The 23,673-nt window shown below is 40.3% G+C and overlaps 1 protein-coding gene across 2 annotated transcripts in view; it reads right to left on the reverse strand.

Annotated features, from left to right (window-relative positions):
- Positions 1-23,673, reverse strand: part of F8 (coagulation factor VIII) — a 2,728,596-nt gene that overhangs the window by 679,841 nt on the left and 2,025,082 nt on the right. For both annotated transcript variants that reach the window (XM_044057714.1, XM_044057713.1), the window contains one exon: positions 1,378-1,533. In XM_044057714.1, the coding sequence (XP_043913649.1) occupies positions 1,378-1,533 (156 nt within the window). The remainder of the gene's footprint in view (positions 1-1,377; positions 1,534-23,673) is intronic.

Raw genomic sequence — 23,673 nt, forward strand, 5'->3', positions numbered from 1 at the left:
CCTTCTAATGCTTCACTTTATCGTAGCTGTTAAATGACTATACCTACGTCTAATTAGCACAACTTACTGTTCCATCACTGCATCTCTGTTAACACTCAGACTTGTTTATCTCCTCTAATACCTGACTCTGTTGTATTTCTTAAATTACTCCTATCTTATACACCACTCTTCTATCTGTAAAGTCTTAGTACAAGGCTTGTAAATTTAATGTTTGTGACTATTAATACAGATTTTGTTATACTGACTGTTATGATATGCATTCACTGAAACTGCATTATAAAATATGTTGTAAATACTGATTGCATTAAATATGAAACCCTGGAGCTTTTCTCCCAGGGCCTCTGCTGAAAAAGGGCACCTGTGCCCAGTCAGACTTTCTCATAAACAAATGTCAGTTAATAAAAACACATAAACAAATAAGATCATTTTCATTTTTAATGTTATAACTCTCAAAACCCATGAAGTTATTGAATAATGTTTCCATGTTTTTGTACAATGTTTTATAGATTACAACAAAACTTTCCCTGGTATTTCTTTCTTTCTGAAGAGGTTGAAGATTATAAGCACTTTTTGCTTGGAATGTACTTTATATTACAAATATTTGTATCATTATCAGGATCTGGACATTTGTTCACAGCTAAAAGTACTGAAAACAATTTTCCCTGTGCATTCATTGATAAAAAACACCTTTTTACTTTGACATGTTTATGTTTTTACACTGAAAAGAATGGCTATCTGAACTGTTTTTGCTTTAACAATTTCATTTAAAAGGGTTACTAGTTATATAAACTACTGAAGATGCATCAGTCAGAATTGTTATTCTATCAACCAATTTCAGCGTTGTTTGAACTACCACCGCCATTTTAAAGCCTATACAAATAAAGTGCGAAAGTATTTAACGTCTTGCTGCACTAGTTGATTTATCAGCTCTGAGTGAGGGAAATGGCATCAGCCAGGGATACGAGCACAGATAAACGCTTTGTTTATTAATCCAATGATGATTCGCGACAATATGAAAACACACCAAGATTAATAAAACTCAAGTAAAACAGAAAACCACACATTTAGCGTAAGTGTTCTGAAGGAACAAATCTGATATACCTGTTACAGTTATGCAACAATACACCATAAACATTTTCAGTGAAATAATTCTGATAAATGCTGGCAATACTCAGGTTTGTATATAAAATAAAAGTATCAGTATATGGTTAAATGGTCTGAACTTTACCACATAAAATTCATTCTTGTTTTGTAAATTTTCAGATTATTGTTTTAAAGCAACAGCGTAATGCTTTATTGAACGCTTTTGCATGCTAATGTAGGTTAACACATTTGCCATTTGTATCAGATGACAGATGAGTTTCCTTTGTCACTTACCATTTTTCTGTATGTAGAATTCCCTTTGTAGAAACTCCAGCTGATACCATCCAAGCTGTAGGAGATGTGGAAAAGGGATATATACATGCTGGTCATCAACCTCGAAGCCCCTTGTGTCTGAATACTATGGATGATCATTGGCTTAAGCAGGTCGACCTACAACAAGGACAAAGCAAACACAATTACAGCTCTGCTGCGGCTTGCATTCCTCCTGGAGAGTATTGGCACTGTATATACTCTCACCACTCAGACCTGATTTTCCCTATGAGAGTTAGGAAGGCTTAATGCAGGCACATTCTCAAAGTGCCTAATTGTGTTTATGAAATGAGTAAAGATAACTGAAGCTTTTCAATTTATTTGTATTTGGCATTCAGGTTTGTCCAACTGGACAAAGTCCGTTTTTCAGGAAATAGCTCCAAGAGAAAATCTCCACTGAAATGCAGCAAGGAAAAAATCAGACAAAAAAGCAGAACATACATACATATTAAACAAGTTAATTAAAATAATATGGCTCTTAGATCAAATTTGGAATATATACAGTTATTTATATTGTATTATATACTATTACATTTTGTAGTTAAGAAAATGAGACATAATATTTTACCCAGTGCTGTAAAAAAGTCTTTTGAAAATCCTTAGAACCAAAAATTTAATATGATGCATTTAGTATCATACCATTTTTTTTATTACTCGGGGCAGATAATATCTGTATGCACATAACAGGCAGTGGGAGAGTGGTACTGTGCTCACATGATCGAATATGGTGTGGTACTGTCCTCACATGATATAATAAGGGTGCGATACTGTGCTCACATGATACAATAACGGTGTGGTACTGTGTTCACATTATCACAATGGGATAGTGTTGATATGCTCACATGCTATGCAATAAGGTTGTGGTACCGTGCTCACATGATACAATAAGGGTGTGGTACTATGCTCACATGCTATGCAATAAGGGTGTGGTACCGTGCTCACATGATACAATAAGGGTGTGGTACTGTGCTCACATGATACAATAAGGGTGTGGTAGTGTCCTCACATGCTATGCAATAAGGGAGTGGTACCATGCTCACATGATACAATAAGGGTATGGTACTGTGCTAACATGTTATGCAATAAGGGTGTGGTACTGTACTCACATGATACAATAAGGGTGTGGTACTGTGCTCACATGATACAATAAGGGTGTGGTACTGTTCTCACGTGATACAATAAGGGTGTGGTACTGTGCTCACATGATACAATAAGGGTGTGGTACTGTCCTCACATGATACAATAAGGCTGTGGTATTGTGCTCACATGATGCAATGGGGGAGTTGTGCTATCCATATGAATCATGTGATAGCAACAGGGAGGTCAGATCCCCTTAAACTATAAGAAGGCTAGATGTCTTTTGCTGATAAATGCCTTCAAAGGAGAGTGGCAAAATAATTGCAAGTTTGCTTGCAGAACAGCTTTTAATATCAGCTAAACTATATAATGTTATCTTATTATTGACTTCAAGCTATTAGATTTTCTGTAAATTTAAAGTGTTAGTCATCAATGTCAAGCATTACTGCCCTCTTGTATGTAAACAGATTTTTTCAAACTGCATTCTACTTGAATTAATTATCCAGTCTTAATCCTTTAATTAATTACTTGCTAATTTATCCAGCATTCTTCTGCTTGTCTAACACTAAGTAACATTCTACACAACTATGTTCCCAGTTAGTCATTACAGTTCAGTGACCAAAAATTCCTGTCTGTCCACAAACCTATCCAATCTGCTGGGCACCATCTGTACTGGTACCATATTGTTAAGGCCTGGATCTCCTTAACTGTATCCATCAGATTAATACCCTCCCTCCTATCCTTCAAAACCATTTTGGATAACTTCCTAGCTAAATGCTGGCTCTATTCTTCCTCAATACCAGGATAAACTCTATCCCTAAATGTGAACTAGTGCCTATTCATACCTTATACCTCCTTATTCTCCCTTCTTCACTCACGTTCGACCTTCTTTCTAGTTCCTTCCCCTGGTTTTCTCTCTAAATATACCATAAGCCTGCTTTGCTCTCATTGCAATTTCTGTTTGCATTATACTAACTTGCCATTTAATTTCTCTATAACTGGCTGATCTCTCAGTATTAAATCATTGTCACATATATCTATTCTCAACAAATGTTTTCATATTGTGTCTAATTTGGTCTAATTATTTAAACTGTATTTGTTTTTTGTATTATTTTTGAAAATTGCAAAATTATTGTTCTTAAAATGTTTTTTTTTAATACTTTGCAGGTTTTCTCCCCAGGCCTCCCCTGAAAATGGTTTCTACCCAGAAGGATTTTCCTGATAATCAAATGTTAATTAAATAAATAAACTAAATAGTGAAAACTACATTTTCTTATTTTGTATTGGTCTAAAGGCCCTTATGCATCTTAGTAAAGGTCCAAAGGCAGGCAAATAAATGACCATCATACCTCACAACTATACAGATTTTTGCAGAATGTCTAGATTTTTGCCTCATATTTTTGGTGAGATTCTCATAAAATTTGTGTTTTTTCTGGCAAATCATTGAAAATTGAAACTACTAAATAATATGAAATAATGACAGACATTTGAGTTTCAGACTTTACATCCTTCAGAAAATACAAAATAATCCAAAACCTGTTATTCTATGCACCTTTCTACATTTGTATGAGCAATATTTAAACTCTGTCCCTATTTTTCGACCTTTGACCCTGCATTCTTTCTGACTTTGTCCAGATTTCTTGCACTGAGAGGTTGAGAGGTATGATGACCATATAGTTACAACAATTTCAAATGCTGAACAACTCAGAGCTGAAATACGCTGAATGGTGCTACACACACACACACACACACACACACACACACACACACACACACACACACACACACACACAAACGCACGCACGCACACACACACACACACACACACACACACACACACACACACACACACACACACACACACACACACACACACACGGGAAAGTTTAATCTGCTTTCTATGGACAATGGAACATAAGGTACATGCTAAATTCATTCATATAAAGGTGAATATGACATCCTTAAATTCAAAAAAAATTAAATAAATTTGTATCAGACAATGTGACACCTAAAACAACTACAATTAGCGATAGTAAGTCCAAGCCAGAATGAAAGAACTAGTCTATTATTCATATAGGAGACCTTGACAAACAGGTAAAAATTCTTTCAGACAGAAAAATAGTTGTGGGAGATGACAGCACTAACATTCACATAACTTGCACAGCAACTATGTTAGAATGTAGTCAGTTAAATTAACCCCATAGATACAGAGTACAAAGGCTACACCCTATAGATACAGAGTACAAAGGGCACACTCCATAGATATAGTGTGCAAAGGGCACACCCCATAGATACAAAATACAAAGGACATCCCATAGATACAAAGTGCAAAGGGCACACTCCATAGACACAGAGTACAAAGGATTAGTCCAGATAAAATCACTTTAGCTAGCAGATCTAGGAGACTCTGTCTCTGATATCCTCCCTGTGGGAGGAATAAAAACACCTTGTTTAAGTTTCTAGTAGTTTATTCAGTTAAATAGGTAGATGGATGAGTGTTCTTCTTCTAAAACATTACATGCAACAAGTCAGTTATTTAAAGGTAGTTACAGACAATAGTGAGAGGGTCCAGGGATGCTGATTCGAAGAAAGTCTAGGAGATGGAAAACTGCTACTGTTAGATCTGCTAGCTAAAGTGGTTTTATCTGGACTAATCTGTTTGCCAGAGGTGTATCCAGCTATGCTAGCACCCAGTGCTGCCCTTCCATCTGGTACCAGGCAAACAAATGTCCATTCGCCATCTGACACTCCTTATCTAAGGAACAAGCCAGGTCCATTCTTACCCATCTACTTTGCCAGAGTTGAGGAGCAATACAAAAAGCTATTTACTTTATAAATTGTAGCAAACTGGTTGCTACATTTGTAACAAGCAATTGCTTCAACTTATGCCGAACATGGAGTGCAAAAAATCTCCATTTCTGATTATAAATGCAGCACTGGCATTTGCAATGAAGACTGGGTCAGGATATGCCAATCATGCTCCCTAACACTTTACACCTGGAGCATCTGATGGCTTTGCCAACCATAGCTATGTCTCTGTATCAGCATCAGCCCTTTTTCATATTTTGTACATGGGATTAGGGTGTCACATCATCTAGAGCCAATGCTCACCCTGTAGGTATCTCAACTTGCTGCTTCTCCTACATGAAGACAGACATTAGGGAACTTTCCATGCATCTCAGGCAGGTATGAGCCTAGCACTGAGCAGCATATTACCATCACAGAGGATGATGCCACAATATGAGCAAAAATGGATGATTTCAACAACTACTTGTCTTTTTGATGTCATTTTAAGGGGCATACCTCTCAACTGTCCAGATTTTCATAGAATATCCAGATTTTTGCCTCATATTTTTGGTCTGTTCCACATAAAATTTGTGGTTTTCTCGAAAATCACTGAATATTGAATTCCCTAAATAATGATTTACATTTAAGTTTCAGAGTTCATATCCTTCAGAAAATGTATGCTAACACAAATCCTATTATTCTAACAGTTTTCTAAGTTTATAAGAACAATATTTAAAATATGCCCTTATTTTTGGACCTTTGTCCCCCCATTACTTTAGGCTTTGTACAGATTTCTTACACTAAGAGGTAGATGTATAATGGGATCCAGTATTTGTCAGCTTGGGGGGACATGGTATGCAGACCACATTGCTTTGACAAGCATGCTCTGCACACTTTCCCTCTAGACTTTTGAATGCCAGATAAAACTTTATCCAACTCCAGAGTGCCTTTTTTAAGCAATGCCAAATTGGCAAACCTACCGATATAGCAAAATCAACTCAGCTGAACCTCAAGGTGCTACTGCTCAGTGTCAGGAGCTTAAAAAAAAAACTACACCTCTCCAAGCCCACCTCACATGTGAGAATATAGACATCTGTGTAATTACTGAGACATCATCTAAAGAGGCATAGAGTACCTTGCCAATGCAAGGTTTTAGTGCCTTCCACACTTTTAGACCAGTAGTTGTACAGACAAGGTCTAAAGGTGCATCTGTCTCAGTATACATCAGTAACAAGCACACCTCTAGGCTGGTCAAACAGGATGACGCACAGGAGCTCCTCCATGTGCAGATCACCATAGACAAAATCCTGTACCATATCCTAGCCAGCTATTGGTCACCCTCCATGTCCCAAGAAGCTCAAACTGCATATGTGCACCCACTGGATACACTTACCATCCAACCTAACACCATACTCACGAGAGACTTTAATTACCTCTCTATAGACTGGGAATCCTAAAATGCCAAAAATCAACAGGCACAGATTTTCCTAGACTTTGTAAATACAAACACCTTTGACCAAGTAGTGAATACGTCTACTAGAGGTGGACCTTGTGCTCACAAACATGGGAGAATGCTACACCTCCTCCCAATGTCTCATCCTTCCTGGTAAGGTCCAAACATGAAACTACATCCTTCAAAATCAGAACCAACTCTGTAATCCCATTAAAACCAGTAACAGTTAAATTAACTTTTATTAAGTGATGGTTTGTAAAAATTCAGTGCCCCTCCAAACTTTTAGATCACAGCCTATGCTGAATTGTTCTCAGAAACTCTGTACAACCATGTTAATGACTGCATAGAGGCTGCTGTACCTATCAGAAGTAAGCCCAGGGCTAGCCTCAGAACCAAACTGACCTGGTGGCATCCCAAATTAAACAGCAAATACAACTAATGGAAAAAATATGTGAAAAAATCAGGAAGGGTGATTCCAATAAAGATAACAACTCTCTCATCAAACTAAATAGGCAACTAAGATGGTTAATTAGGTCAAGCAAAGCCAACTTTGAGGTTAAGGTAGCCTCTCAGGTGAAAGATAACCATATGGCCTTTTTTATCTATGTCAGAAATGTCAAGGACAGCACACAGCAGTCCACTGAACTGGTTGTTAATGGTACCACATTCACTGAACCTGACAATATAGTGAACATGTTACTGGACAAATTTAGTTCCAGCTTTACCCCCATCTCACACCCAACCATCCCCCAAACATATCTTCAAACTTAACCCCTGTAACTAAAACTAGGGAGCATGTACTGGCCGTGCTCACTAAAGCCAAGAACATGCCCTCAGTGGGCCCAGATAACATCCCAGGATGCTTCTTGAACAGTCTAAAATATAACTTATGAGGACCCCTGTGGTAATTATTTAACTACAGTCTTAAAACAAGCTTTGTGCCATGTTAATGGAGAACTGCAGTTGTCATCCCCCTTCATAAGAGAGGACCTTCAACAGATCCTGTAAATTACAGTCCCATTAGTCTGGCTAGTCTTATTTGCAAAGCCATGGAAAGATTTATGGAACTTATAATCAAGGACATAACAGACCTCCAGACACTGTGTCCATCCCAGTTTTGTTTTATCAAAGCAATGTCATGCTTACTGAATCTAGTGGACTTCTCTGAAAAGGTCATGAAGGCAATGGATGAGGGGGAAATGGTGCGGACTGCGTACCTAGATCTGTCTAAAGCATTTGATACAGTATCCCACTCGGGCATTGTCAACAAACTTATGGCTCTAGTTGTAAACCCCTTTATAACTCCAGGATAGCTAGCTGGCTCACTGATAGACCCAGGAGGATACAATCAGTGAGGTCACCTCCACAAAGAAGCTGGTCACCAGTGGAGTCCTGTAGGGCTCTGTGCTAGGCCCACTCCTCATTGGCATCTACTTTTCAGATGTGGAAGCCGATGTCAAAGGCCTCTGACCAACCAAGTTCGCAGATGATGGCAAACTGGGAGCAGTCGTTGTATCCCCCCAAGATGAGTACACCCTTCAGGAAGGTCTAACAGAGACAAACTCTTGGTATCAAAGCCATGTCTTAAAACTCAGTATTAAGAAATACATTATAGTACCTTTTGGGAAGTCAGCCCCTTGGGCAACTATATCATCAATAAAACACCCCTAAAAGTTTATTCATTAGTCAGAAATCAGGGAACTCATGTAGATAGTAACCTAGCCTTTGACCAACATATGTCCAAGGTAGTAAGAAAATCCTTCTATATTGCTCAACTTATAAGCAAGGGCATGGCATCTAGGTCCAAAGAGGTCATTATACCACTGTACATGGCCCTCATCAGACCCATCATAGAGTATAATGCCCCCTTCAGTATGTACCTGACCAGACATATGCAGCAATTGGAAATTCCACAAATGTTCCTTACAAAAATAAGTGAATAAATACAATGTCCTGTGCTGAATACCTCACAGCCCTGTCTCTTTAATCTGTATCATACAGACTTCTGAGAGGAGATCTTTGCTTGGCATAAAAGGCATCCCTGGTCCCTATTTTGATAAACCTTTTACACATCCATAAAATGAACAGCATCAGAAATACTAGATTAAAAGACCTTAATTTTGCTTGTGACATAAATGGGACATGTTGGAAAGACAGATACATTTCTCAGAGAATTCCCATTCTCCGGAACAGAGTCCCATCCACATGAAGCAGCATTCCTCGCTAACCCTGTTTAAGCACAACTTGGACCAATGGACGAATAATCAGAAATGTACCCCTGGTATGGCGCTTATGTCTCTGAAGGACAGCGGCAGTCAGTAATTCACCCCCTATACAAATTAAATTTGTGGGTCAAATCTGGGCTGCACAGCTAGGCTTATGAGGCCCCTAGTGGTCATTAGCCTAGTATACACCTACAAACCTATGAACCTAACTAATATAAACAACTTCAAAGTAGCTTCTTCTTGGGGGAAGGGACATTTTTCCTAATCATTAGGAAATGTAAGTCCTTTGAGAAGGCTACTGCTGGTATTTGACTGCACTGGATTTTTAAGTCCCTGTTGTGCTTTTAAACTTTGCAGATTTTGAATTGCCTACCCCTACTGTAAATCTGACTTTGGAAGCTCCTTCCAGTCCCATTTCATCTGCTCATACTACTGGGCAGTAAACGACTGAACTGTGAAGGGCCATCCCTTAGATTGTTAAAGCCTGAATTAGTTTGAGTTTCATATCATTAATCCCTTTTCCCATATTAATTTTGCAATTTGTATTATCCGGTACAAGAGTACTGATCATTGGATAGCCTAGGAACTGCTTCGCAGCCAGCTTTGGATTAGTGCTTCAATTTTGCTGCTGGTGATTTGCTCCTGGTGACAGAGGGAGCAGAGGGACATCGGTCCCTACTATTGTCTGATATGACAATGTGTATGGGACATTCATTTCTGATGGTCTGTGATTGAGCAGTGTGTGTGGGACTTCTCTTATCGGTCTGGTTGTGGTTTTTGTTAGAAACTTTTCAGTTTTAATTTTGGGCCTTTGTGTAGCTTTTCTTTCTGTCTCAAGCTGTTTTTCATGGTATCCAGGGTACCTGCCAAGAGAAGACACTGGCAAGAGTACTGAACCCAGTAACATCTGGGACCAGTTTACTTCTTAGAAGACAGCTTGTGATTAATGCCACAGTTTGCTTGTGGTGAGGAAAAGAACAAAGGTTCATTCATTCCTAGCTATATGCAGCTGTGGGAGACTAGCACTGGTACCCGGGTTAGTAGCCAATAGGCTAATCACCATTATTCATCATTTTTGGCAAAGCAAATTCTTTCTGTTTACAAAGAACTGCTAGATTAGCTGAACTACCTTAAGAGGATCACCCTAAAAGCATCATATGTAAAAGAGGATCACCCTAAAACCTTCATCTGTAAAACAGGATCACCCTAAAAACTTAATCTGTAAATCATCAGGATCTACTATAATAGTCTCTCTCCAAACTTTGAGTACTGTGATGAACTCTAGTTCTCCACCATGTGACAACGTGGCTCAGCAGTCTGTGCTGTCCATGATTTGTGGCTTGTCTGATCACATTACATGTTCTAATGCAGTGTAGCTACAGCCTTTTTCTAACTAAACTGCTTTTCCACCAGTTGATAGTACAACCTGCAAGAGATTTAAATATTTAGAAAATGTGTAAGGAAACCTCTCACATCAACACAGAATTGGTAAGCATCATACCACCACAATACCACATAAATTATGTCATACCACTTTGTCCATAACTTATGCTTGGGTTGAATCCAATAGAGCCCATGTTATGAAAGTTTCTGGTACCCACTCTGAATGTAAAATTATAACTAGTGGGGATCTACATGGATTAGTGTTGAGCTCTTTCCTGTTTGACATTTATTTGGTAGACATCCAGTCCAATTACCAAGAAATGTGGTTGACCAAGTTTGCTAATAACTGCAAGCTGGGCACTGTTATCTTTTCATACACTGATACCAAAAAGCACCAGTAAAGCTTGGAATATGTACATACTTAGTGTTCTGAAAATGGTCACAAGTTAAAAGCAAACAAGTGCAGCATTGCAGCATTCAGTAAAAAAAACTGTTTAATGGTACCCCTTTTCAGACATACATGGTCGCAAAAAACCTGGGTACTTATGTAGACAATTCCGTCTCATTTGATCATCATGTTTATATCACAGTCATGAAATTCTTCCATTTGGCTCAGTTAATTTCAAAGGGAATGTCTTAAATCTAACTAAGTCATCCTGCCACGCTAGTCTTCCCTTTTCATTCCCATCATTGAATACAATGGTATGTAAAAATCAAAGCATATTGCTCAACTAGAATGCCCCAAAGATACCGTGCCAAGAAAATCAAAGGCCTTAAGTCTTTCAAATATCCTGATACATTAGCACATCAACCCAGTGGACTTCTTTGAGAAGGTCACCAAAGCAATGGATGAAGGCAAAATGGTTCACATTGCCTACCTTGACCTGGCCAAGGCATTTGACACAATACCCCACCCCACTCAGGCATTGTTGACAAACTCAAGATGTGAGGTACAAACCTGTATGTCACCCGGTGGATAGCCAACTGGCTCATAGACAGGGCCTAGGAAGTTAAAATTGGGGAGTCCACCTCTGCAATGAGGCCAGTCACAAGTGGAGTCCCTCAGGGATCAGTCCTTGGACCTCTCCTTTTTGGCATTTACTTCTCAGAAGTCAAGGCCAATGCCAGTGGTCTTTGGCTGACTAAATTTGCAGATGACTGCAGATTAGGAGCTGTTATTGAATCTCACGTTCTCCAGGAGGAGATGACACAGACAAACAACTGGTGTCATAGCCATGGACTAAAACTAAATGCCAAGAAATGCATAATAGTATCCTTTGGGAAGTCATCCATCCCTAGTAACTATTATATTGACAACACACCCCTTAGAGCTGATCCAGTACTCATGGACTTAGGGATACACATAGGTAGTAATCTAGCCTTTGGCCATCATGTGCCTACAGTGTTGAGGAAATCATTCTATTTTGCGCAACTTATGAACAAAGTTATGGCATGTAAGTGCAAGGAAGTCATTGCTCTACTGTATTCAGCATTCATCAGAACTATCATTGAGTACAATGCCCCTTTTGGTATGTACCTAACCAGGCATATCCAACAATTGGAATGTCCACAGAGGTTCCTCACTAAAAGAATATAGGGCATAAGTAATATGACCTATGCAGACTGCCTCAAGGCCCTATCCCTGTATTCTGTCTCCTACAGGGGAGATGGAGATCTATGCCTGGCATACAGGCATTGTCACACCCCACACTGATGGACATCCTGCATATCCACAAAATAAACAGCACCAGAATTATCCATTCCAGAGACTTAAACCTTGCCTGTGGTTTAAATAGGACCTGCTGGAGAGATAGGTATGTATCCCAGAAACTACCCTGTCTATGGAACAGGCTCCCCATCCATGTGAAGTAGACTTCCTCCCTAACCCAATTCAAGTGCAACTTGGACAACTGGATGGCAAACCAGAAATTCATCCCTGGTTTGGCACCTATCTAATGGACACAGGTAACCTGTAAATGGTTCATCTCCCAGGCCCATGCTTACACTTATCAAGGATATCAGAACTTGTCAGAGATTTGGGATGCATGGCTAGGCTTAAAAAGGCCCTTGTGGTCATTAGCCTAGTAAACAACTATGAACCTATAAGCACATCTCTCATACTCAGTGGCTTACAGGCCACTCCGAGGTGACCAGTGTTTTGCTTTTCAAGCTATGGAAAACCCAATCCTATTTGGCCTTCTGTTTCTTTGTAAAACCAGTGGCTCTACAAAGGCCCACACTAGGGACCTAAATCTACACCAGCAAAAGAAAATAGGACTGACTGAATTAGGAACGTCTCTCTGCAATGTATTCATAGCCAATGGAATAAGTTAGCATTGCAAGTCAAACAAAGTAATACTTGAGTACCTTTAATGCTGACCTTCATTAGATGGATTGTCATGTATAGCCATGCTAGATTAGGGAGATAAGCATTACTAAGGGATACTCTGCTTATCTCACATAAGGAAGCATGAAACTTTAAGTATGGCTACTTAAGTGTGTGTATGCTAGGCATGTTATGATCCCTGTCACCTCTTGTTTGGTATTATTCCTATGTTCCTTTGTTGTACAGTGTCCCACCTCAAAAGTTCATGGTGCAGCCCTGCTTGGAAAGAATAAAGATAGTTAACATACCCATATACGTTAAAATAGTGCAGCCTACAGCACAGACCACTCTGATGCAAGACCATGTCATAAGCTGAAGTACCGATATAAATGACCTATCTATGCAAAAAGTGATAATTTCCCTAAAATAGTATTAACTGCTGCAGCTAGTAAAGTATAGTTATGTAAAGAATCTCCACGACAATACCCAGATTTGCTTTGAGCTACTGCACAATAGTACCTCTTATATCAAGCCAACAGATACTACCAGTATACTGGCCGACAGATTCAGGGCCAACTTTACCAAAGGACCAATCACAATACCAGTAGATTGCGTCACCCAGTATTAGTGCTCCACAGGTTAAAACAGCACTGTCCAAGGCCATGAATAGAGCTTCTATGAGACCTGACAATAGCCCTGGCTGTGTTCTACATGAACTACAGAGTGAACTGGCACCATCCCTGTGTGCCCTGTTTAAGCTTCACCTCAGGCTTTGTTCCTGCCAAATGGCGCACTGCTACAGTCATCCCTCTCCACAAAGGAGGAACGGCTACAGACTCTGGGAACTATTAGCCTAACAAGTCTTATATGCAAAGCTATGGGATGCATCATGGACTAATAAAGAAGGATATGGGGAATCTCAAAACTCTGGATCCGACACAGTTTAGTTTTGTGAAGGGTAGATCATACCTGCTCAACTTGGTCAAGTTCTCTGAGTCAGTCACCAGAGCTGTGGATGAAGGCAAGGTGGTTCATACAGCCTACCTTGATCGGGCCAAGGTCTTTGATACCATCCCCACTCAGGAATCACAGAAAAGCTCACTAAGCTGGGCATCAACCCCTATATCACTAGGTGGGTTGCAAACTGGCTCACAGATAGAACTCACAGTGTGAAAGTAGCTGACTGCAAGTCAGACTGCCAACTAGTCAAGAGTGGAGTCCCACAGGGTTCGGTCCTGGGCCCTCTCCTGTTTGGTATCTACTTCTCTGAAGTCCAGGCCAACATGAAGGGACTCTGGCTGATAAAGTTCACAGACAATTGCAAGTTGGGAGCTATTATTAACTCCCCCAAATGATGATGACATCCTACAGAATGGCCTCACTGAGACCAACGACTGGTGTCAGAACCATGGCCTTAAGCTCAATGCCAAAAAATGCGTCATAATCCCCTTTGGGAAAAACTCAGTTTCCATGAATTACCACATCAATGGTAGTCCACTGAATACAGAAGGCATTATAAGAGATCTGGGAATACAGGTTGACAGCAACATCTCTTTTGATCACCACATTGGCACTGTGGTCAGAAAGTCATTCTATGTGGCACATCTCATTACTAAGGGTTTTGCATCCAGGAAGAAAGAGGTCATTGTCTCCCTCTACTCTTCCCTCATTAGGCCAATCATTGAGTACAATGCCCCATTTGGCATGTACCTCACTAGACACATGCAACAACTGGAGAGGCCACAAAAGTACCTCACAAAGAGGATCCTAGGCCTTAAACACTTGTCCTATATGGACAGACTCAAAAAACTCCAACTATTCTCTGTCTCATATCGTCTACTTAGAGGCGATCTCTGCTTGACTTACAAAGCCATATCTGACCCAGCTCTGTTAGAAATGGTACATCTAAAGAAATCCCAGTCCCTCCACACCACAGACTCCAGAGACCTCAACCTCATTACCACAATTAACAGAACATGCTGGAGGGACAGGTTCATAACCCAGAGACTGCCCATGCTATGGAATAGACTTCCCATACATGTCAAGCAGAGCACGTCGCTGACCCTCTTCAAGAGAAATCCTGATGAGTGGATGGGAAACAGAAAATTCACCCTGGGGATAAGTCCAGTGGCTCTACTCGACAGAAGCACTGGGAACTTAGGTCGGGTAGCACTATGCCAGGGTAATCCTATGGCTAGGCTTGTAAAGACCGCAGGGCCATTAGCCTAGTACACACCTATGAACCTATGAACTGATTTAGAATGCAGGAAAACAGAAAGCTATAAGTCATAGTCTATTAACCTGTCATGGGAGCATCACATTAGAGACCACATGGTTTGTTCTACTGACTAAGAAATAACATAAGAGAGAGATAAACTGGGCACAGTTGGAGGAAGGCTAGGGTATTGTTGATTGGGGAAAGCATAAAAATAGAATACTGTTTTTATTTTAATTTCATTTATCTTTCTATTAAGTGGGTAAGTAAACTAGTCAACATGGATTCTTTTTTGGCCATGACCTGAGCTTCAGTGGCAAGAGTAAATGTACTGTTCATGATCAGTACCTATTGCCCCTGTCCAAGAGAGACACAGGTGGAATTTCCATGGTGAATTTATGGTTATCCATCTAATTGTCCATGTTGTGCTTGAAGGGGGCCAAAGAGGTGCTCTGTTTTACATGAATTGGGAGTTGGTTCCACAAGGGTGGTAACCTCAGGGAGACAAATATGTCCCTCCAACAAGTTCTATTAATGTCACATGCCAGGTTAAGGTCTATAAAGCAAGTAACCCGTGAGCCGTTGGGCTTGCAAATATGCAGCATTTCCAATAAAGCAGAGTCAGAGAATGTGCTATACATAAGGCAGTGATCGCCTCTGAGTAGTCTGTATGAAATGGAGTAAAGCAACAGTGACTTCAGCCAATCCACATAGGACAGATGCTGAAGACCTTGAATTCTCCTTGTGAGGAGCCTTTGTGGTCTCTCCAATTGCTGCAGATGCTTGTAAAGGTACATACCAAAAGGGGCATTGTACTCAATTATTGGCCTGGTGAGGGATGAGTACAGGGAGCTTATAATTTCTTTTTTTTTTTTTGGAGGCAGTGCCCTTACTTATGAGATGAGCAATATAGAAAATATACTGTGGAGACATGGTGATCAAAATTAAGGTTGCTGTTAACTTGTGTGCCCAGGTCACTTACAAGTGAGTGTGTGCTTATTGTGTTTCTATTGATGTGGTAGTTAGCTGGAACATTGCTCTTACCAAAAACTTTCTTTCTCCTTTATTTCTGTTCCTACAATGTTACATTAACTACTCCTAACTGTCTAAGGCTATAAATAAACTATTTTCTCTCGGTTTTAGATATACAAGGGAGTTGACACTGCACTACTTAACTGATTGATTACTTGCCAGTGTTGTACTTGTGGTCGTACTCGCTGTGTGAATGCTACTGTTTATTGTGGTCGTACTCACTGTGTGAATGCTACTGTTTATTGTGGTCGTACTCGCTGTGTGAATGCTACTGTTTATTGTGGTCGTACTCGCTGTGTGAATGCTACTGTTTATTGTGGTCGTACTTGCTGTGTGAATGCTACTGTTTATTGTGGTCGTACTCGCTGTGTGAATGCTACTGTTTATTGTGGTCGTACTCGCTGTGTGAATGCTACAGTTTATTGTGGTCGTACTCGCTGTGTGAATGCTACAGTTTATTGTGGTCGTACTCGCTGTGTGAATGCTACTGTTTATTGTGGTCGTACTCGCTGTGTGAATGCTACTGTTTATTGTGGTCGTACTCACTGTGTGAATGCTACTGTTTATTGTGGTCGTACTCGCTGTGTGAATGCTACTGTTTATTGTGGTCGTACTCGCTGTGTGAATGCTACTGTTTATTGTGGTCGTACTCGCTGTGTGAATGCTACTGTTTATTGTGGTCGCATCGCTGTGTGAATGCTACTGTTTATTGTGGTCGCATTCGCTGTGTGAATGCTACTGTTTATTGTGGTCGCATCGCTGTGTGAATGCTACTGTTTATTGTGGTCGCATCGCTGTGTGAATGCTACTGTTTATTGTGGTCGTACTCGCTGTGTGAATGCTACTGTTTATTGTGGTCGTACTCGCTGTGTGAATGCTACTGTTTATTGTGGTCGTACTCGCTGTGTGAATGCTACTGTTTATTGTGGTCGTACTCGCTGTGTGAATGCTACTGTTTATTGTGGTCGTACTCGCTGTGTGAATGCTACTGTTTATTGTGGTCATACTCGCTGTGTGAATGCTACTGTTTATTGTGGTCGTGCTTGCTGTGTGAATGCTACTGTTTATTGTGGTCGTACTCGCTGTGTGAATGCTACTGTTTATTGTGGTCGCATCGCTGTGTGAATGCTACTGTTTATTGTGGTCGTACTCGCTGTGTGAATGCTACTGTTTATTGTGGTCGTACTCGCTGTGTGAATGCTACTGTTTATTGTGGTCGTGCTTGCTGTGTGAATGCTACTGTTTATTGTGGTCGTACTCGCTGTGTGAATGCTACTGTTTATTGTGGTCGTACTCGCTGTGTGAATGCTACTGTTTATTGTGGTCGTACTCGCTGTGTGAATGCTACTGTTTATTGTGGTCGTACTCGCTGTGTGAATGCTACTGTTTATTGTGGTCGCATCGCTGTGTGAATGCTACTGTTTATTGTGGTCGTACTCGCTGTGTGAATGCTACTGTTTATTGTGGTCGTACTCGCTGTGTGAATGCTACTGTTTATTGTGGTCGTACTCGCTGTGTGAATGCTACTGTTTATTGTGGTCGCATCGCTGTGTGAATGCTACTGTTTATTGTGGTCGTACTCGCTGTGTGAATGCTACTGTTTATTGTGGTCGTACTCGCTGTGTGAATGCTACTGTTTATTGTGGTCGTACTCGCTGTGTGAATGCTACTGTTTATTGTGGTCGTACTCGCTGTGTGAATGCTACTGTTTTACATCTTGTGTTAATAAGTCGTGACTTGCTTTTGCATTTCCATTATTTGTTAAGCTCTGTAGCTGTATTTGTACTTATGTAAGTTTTATATATTTTATATGTTTGGAGCTTTTCTCCTTGGGTCTCTGCTGAAAAAGGGTTTCTTGCCCAGTCAGTCCAACCCAGTTAACAAATGTCAAATAAATAAAACGGATGATAATACTTTTTTTTTGCATTGAGTTTAAGGCAGTGACTTTGGCACCAATCATTTGTTTGTGTAAGACCTTCTTGTAGGATGTTGGGGATTCTATGACTCCTCCCAGTTTGCAGCCGTCAGCAAATCTTGTCAGCCACAGACTTTCAGTTTTTGTTTGTACTTTGTAGAAATAGATTCCAAGCAGTAGAGGTCACATAACTGATACCTGGAAAACACCACTAGTTACAGGTCTGCTGTTAGAGGCAGATTCCTCTATTTTGGCCGTATGGGTTCTATAGGTAAGCCAGTTAGAGACCCATCTAAAGATATAAGGGTTAATACCTAGCTGGGTGAGAGGCCTAAAGTTAAACGCCAAAAAATGCATAGTCATACCCTTCGGGAAAAACAAGGTTACCCCTAGCTACCATATAGGCAGCAACCCACTAAGCACAGAAGAGGTTATCAGGGATCTGGGTACCCAGGTTGACAGTAACCTTTCATTTGATACTCATGTTGCCAAAGTAGTTAGAAAGACCTTCTACATTGCCCACCTGATCATGAAGGGATTCACATCTAGATCAAGGGAAGTCATCGTCCCCCTGTACTCATCACTCATCAGGCCAATGATTGAGTACAATGCCCCATTCGGAATGTATCTGACACGACACCTGCAGCAACTGGAAAGGCCCCAAAAGTTCCTCACCAAAAGGATAAAGGGTCTCAAAAGTATGTCCTATGCTTCCCAACTGAAGGAACTTCAGCTCTACTCAGTCGCTTACCATCTGCTCAGAGGTGACCTGTGCCTGACATACAAGGCCATGTCCAACCCAGAATTAATGAACATGCTTCACCTCAAAAAATCTAGATCCCTCAGAACTACAAGGGCGGAAGACTTAAACCTTGACACGGTTATTAATAGGACGTGCTGGAGGGACAGATTCATCACCCAGAGACTCCCTATGCTGTGGAACAAAATCCCGGTACATGTGAGGCAGAGCACCTCGCTGGCTTTGTTCAAGAGAAATCTTGACCAATGGATGGGAGATCGCAGATATACCCCAGGGATTATCTCAGTGTCACTGCTTGACAGAGGCACAGCAAAATAATGGGCATAGTATGGGGTGGCGAAAGCCGCAAAACTCTGGCTAGGCTTATAAATGCCCTTGGGCAGATAGCCTAGTATGAACCTATGAACCTATACCTGAGTGAGGAATAGTGTCAAAAGCCTTAGCCAAGTCCAGGTAGGCTGTATGCACAGGTTTTCCCTCGTCCAGGGCTGAGGTAACTGTCTCAAAGAAGTCCACCAGGCTTAACAAGCATGATCTCCATTTGACAAATCCAAACTGAGTAGGGTCAAGTGTTTGGAGATTGCCTATATCTTTGTTGATAAGGTCCATAATGATTTCTTCCATGGCCTTGCAGATAAGGCTAGTCAGGCTAATAGGTCTATAGTTCCTTGGGTCAGTGGAAGCACCACCTTTGAGCAAGGGGATAATGGTGGCCATTTTCCATTCAGCTGGGATGAAGCCGGTGCTTAGACTATGATTGAAAAGAGTACCCAATGGTGTTGCTAATTCTTGTTGGAGCCAGTGAGGATGCAGCCTGGAATGTTATGAGGTCTGTGTTTTTGGCCTTAGATAGGGTATATATGACCTGTTCTCTAGAGATACAACGTGGGGGACAAGTGGAAGGAATGTCATGGGGTATGTGTGGTGGGGACATGGGAGAAAAGTTTTCACAGAACCTGTCAGCTAACAGGTTTGCTATGTCCACAGGCTGAATGTATGTGGTATCATTAACTACCATTTTGGTGGAAATCTGGGTTTTACCTTTTAGGCTATGGATGCAACCAAACAACGTCTTATAGTTGTCCTCAGTTGATGATGCTAATTTGGATTAATAGTTTGCTTTGGAGGACTTCACAAGAAGTCTTATTTGCTTGTTTAAGCTAAGGAGGAAGGTTTTTCTAGTTTAGGGCTCGCTCCCTCTTACTTTTGGACAGCAATTTCTTCCTCTTATTGTAAAGCCTGTTAATGGCAGATGTCAACCAGGCAGCTTTGCTCTTCTTTGAAGAGCTTGTTTTGGTCTTATCAGGTACGGATGTATCGACGCAGTTATACAGGTGCTTGTAAAAAGCATTGGTGTAGGACTTGGCATAGTTGCCAGTTCCATCTGAGTGGGGAGGTGCAGTAAAGCTATTCATACCATCCCTTAGAAGGATATAATCTGGTTTGGAGAAGTTTTTTAGTTTAGTTGCTGCTGGGGGGATGACAGGTGTGATAGTTACTTCAAATGAGAATGATCTGTGGTCAGATCTGAAAAGGGAAGACCTCACAATGGGGGTGCTACAGCTGACCCCGATACTGGTAAGCACTAGATCCAGGATGTTGGCACCTCTAGTTGGGTGTCCACCAGCTGGTCCAGGGCATTGGAGTTAATGAACTCGAGGAACCTATGGGTAAGTTAGTTTGAGCATGCGTAATTAAACCAGTCAATTGATGGGTAATAAACATCACCCTGAACTATGGTTTTCAGATATATCTTGATGGATTTCAGTAGATCCAAGTAAGCAGAGTGGGTGTGCTGATTCATGGAGCAGTCTTGTAGCTGACAATGACTTGAACAGATGTCTTACTAACAGTTAGTTGAAACTGAAGTGTCTCCAGGGAATCATACTGTTTAACCACTCTGGAGGTGTATTTATCTTTAACAAATATTGATACACCACATCCTTTAGTTTTCATGCCTTCTGTTCATGGTCTGAACGTGTGATAGGAGGTGTAACCTGGTATAGCTGGGGTGCTCTCCAGAGCCTGGAACCAGGTCTCAGTGACTGCATAGATGTCAGAGTCTTCCAAGGTGAGGACTGTTACCAGTGAGTGCAGTTTAAGATTCCTAGCATTTAGCAGCATAACCCTGAGGTTATTTTTTGATGAAATTTTTAGTTCAGGAATTTTGTCTTTGTGACATTGTCTAAAAAAAGGCACTGTGGGGGTGGCAAGAGCCTTTGCCAGTAGCCTAAATCCCAGGGGGGAAAGATGAAGGCCAGTTGCAATGGAGACATCCTTGGACAAGCTATTCCAAACCTCAGCCTTATACTGAGACCCAGTGTAATGCCTTACCAGCAATCTTCAGCTCCAGTGCTGCATGAGGGGTGCCACAAACATCGTTGTGTCTCAGCACTGCACCTCTTTGCTGCATGTTCCTTTCCATCACCAGTCATTTCTACAGAAGTCAAGCTAACAATATATGTCTGAATTGGTGCTCATTTCATATCTCACGTGTAACAGCTTGTGTGCAAAGGCACAGAACCTGGCCAGCTGCATTTGTGCAATTGCAAGCATATGGATTCCTTGGTAGACACAGTGGCAGTACTTACATCAAATAGCAATAAAAGTATAAAACATGACAGTGAGAATTGCCATGTATGATGCTCAATCTATTGATATGTTCCAGTGTTCAACAATGAAATGTTTAATGGCTTGGCCTGTAATCTTTGGTATTTGGATGGATTAATAGGATGAAGTGTGACTTATTTTGATATTGGAATTTACACACTGTTAAACCTGTGTTGTACCAACTGGGAATCAAACCCATGGGGATAAAGAATGCAAACATTGAAACTTAGCTTATTAATTCTCATTGCCAGAGGACAACTTCCCTTTAAGGATGGTAATTAGAGATATACTAATTTCGGAATGAATGAAAATATACATCAAGAGTGCTGTGTGTGTGTGACTTTGAGTAGTCCTGGGGATCATTCTTATGTAAAACACAACAGACCTGAGTTAAAAAGGTTAGGGTGTGTTACATACATACTTAAAAAGACATGCTGTCCTAAACACATAGTTAGGATATGTAATTAGTCAGTCAAAAGTCAAAGTCAAAGTAAGCTTTATTGTCATTTAGCCTACACAAGTGCAGTCTAAACGAAATTGTGTGAATTGAGAAGACATATTCGTACATACAATAACACAAACAATGGACATATAGTCATCATTTCACATTAGACAGGTTGTTCTACCTACATATTACTGTTAACCACAGGTAGGACACACTGGAAAACTAAACCAGAACCCAAAACGCAAAACCCAAAACGTTCAGTGCGCACACTGAACGTTTTGGGTTCTACCTACATATTACCACAGTATAACTTATCTATAATTTTGAGCAGCTGATTGATTTTTTATTGCACAAGTTTCTATTGCACTGTGTGATTCTCACATGAATAAGAGGATCTAGTTAGTATAATATTGCACATTCATTGCCATATGATAATTATAAGAACTCTATTGTGCCAATCATAGATATGCAAGTTAATTTTAAATACCCTCACTGTCACGTTTAACAAATTTTACAAATTTGAGCAGAAATTCTTATCACATTTCCTAAAATGAATAACTCCAAATCAACTGGCAGAACCTTTCTTGTAATTTCCCCTAGCTTAAGCATTAGCCTTTGCAATTTCACTCAACTCATCACCACCCCCACTAAATTCTCTAGTAAAAACAACCAGGGTTCCATACTTTATACATACAGGGTTACATATATATATATATATATATATATATATATATATATATATATATATATATATATATATATATATATATATATATATAGGGTTACATATATATATACAGGGTTCCATAGTTCATACATACAGACTGGATTTTGATTTCTGACCCTACCAAATTATCCAATGCTGCGACCCTTCCCGATACTTTGAGCAATCACCTCCCTGCTTATGCTATTAGAATTTTCTCCTGCCTTCTAAAAGACTATCAGTACAAAACTATTCAAAACATCTCTAATTTTAACCAACATTCTCTAACTGAAATGTTAAAAGCTATTAACTGGTCCATCCTCAAAATGCTTCCTCTGGATAATGCAGTCAATCACTTCAATTCAACTTTCCTAGGCATACTAATCAATCTAGCAGCACCACGTAGGGAAATAATTAAAAACAACTAAATACCCTGGTTATCAAAAACTACAAAAGACGTTATGAGATCTAGAGATAAGCTATGCAAATTATGGCACACTTCTAAATCCCCTTCAGACCTAAATAACTACAGGCATCTCCATAATCTGGCCAAAAAAGTAGTAACAAAAGACAAAAGAGACCATTATTGCACATTACTATCCACTAATAAACACAACCCCCCCCCCAAATTATGGCCATCTATTTCATCTATTCTCAATCCTGGCAAAAAATGAACCCTAATCCCCTTCCAGACAAAACCAGTACACAAATAGCTAACATATTTAACAACCACTTTATTCAGCGCATACAAAATATTGCCTCAAACATATCAGTGCTTCCCACTATCACACAAGGCTCACCAACATCACAGAAGAAACAGGTAAAAACCTCTAATGGCGGTTTGTCTCCTCCCTCCTTCCTTAACCCAACTTTACTCTTCCACTTCACCACAGCCTGTTCCCACTAACACAGTTAAGAAGCTCTTCCTCAAACTGAAATCTGGCACCAACTCTCCTGACTACCTTCCTGTACAATATCTTAAGATGGCAGCTGATGCCATTGCATATCCTATATCCATTCTTAGCAGATCTATTCTAGAATCTTATGATCCAACTCTCTGGAAAAAATCCTTCATTATACCATGACACAAATGAGGTAACTCCATGGAATTGTCCAGCTATCGACCTATTGCCCTTTAGTCACCTCTCTGTAAAATTCTTGAGAAATGCATCCATCCACAAATTCTCCACCACCTCCTTTACAATCAGCCGCTTAGTCCGACTCAGCACTTATGTAGACCTGGACACAATAACAACACTGCCTTCTTATCTTTCACTGACATAATAAATACAGCTCGTGATTCAAATAAACTTGTATCCTCTTTGTTCC

This window comes from Protopterus annectens, chromosome 15.part0 (genome assembly GCF_019279795.1).
Source record: "Protopterus annectens isolate FY-2018-M chromosome 15.part0, PAN1.0, whole genome shotgun sequence".
Lineage (NCBI taxonomy): Eukaryota > Metazoa > Chordata > Ceratodontiformes > Protopteridae > Protopterus > Protopterus annectens.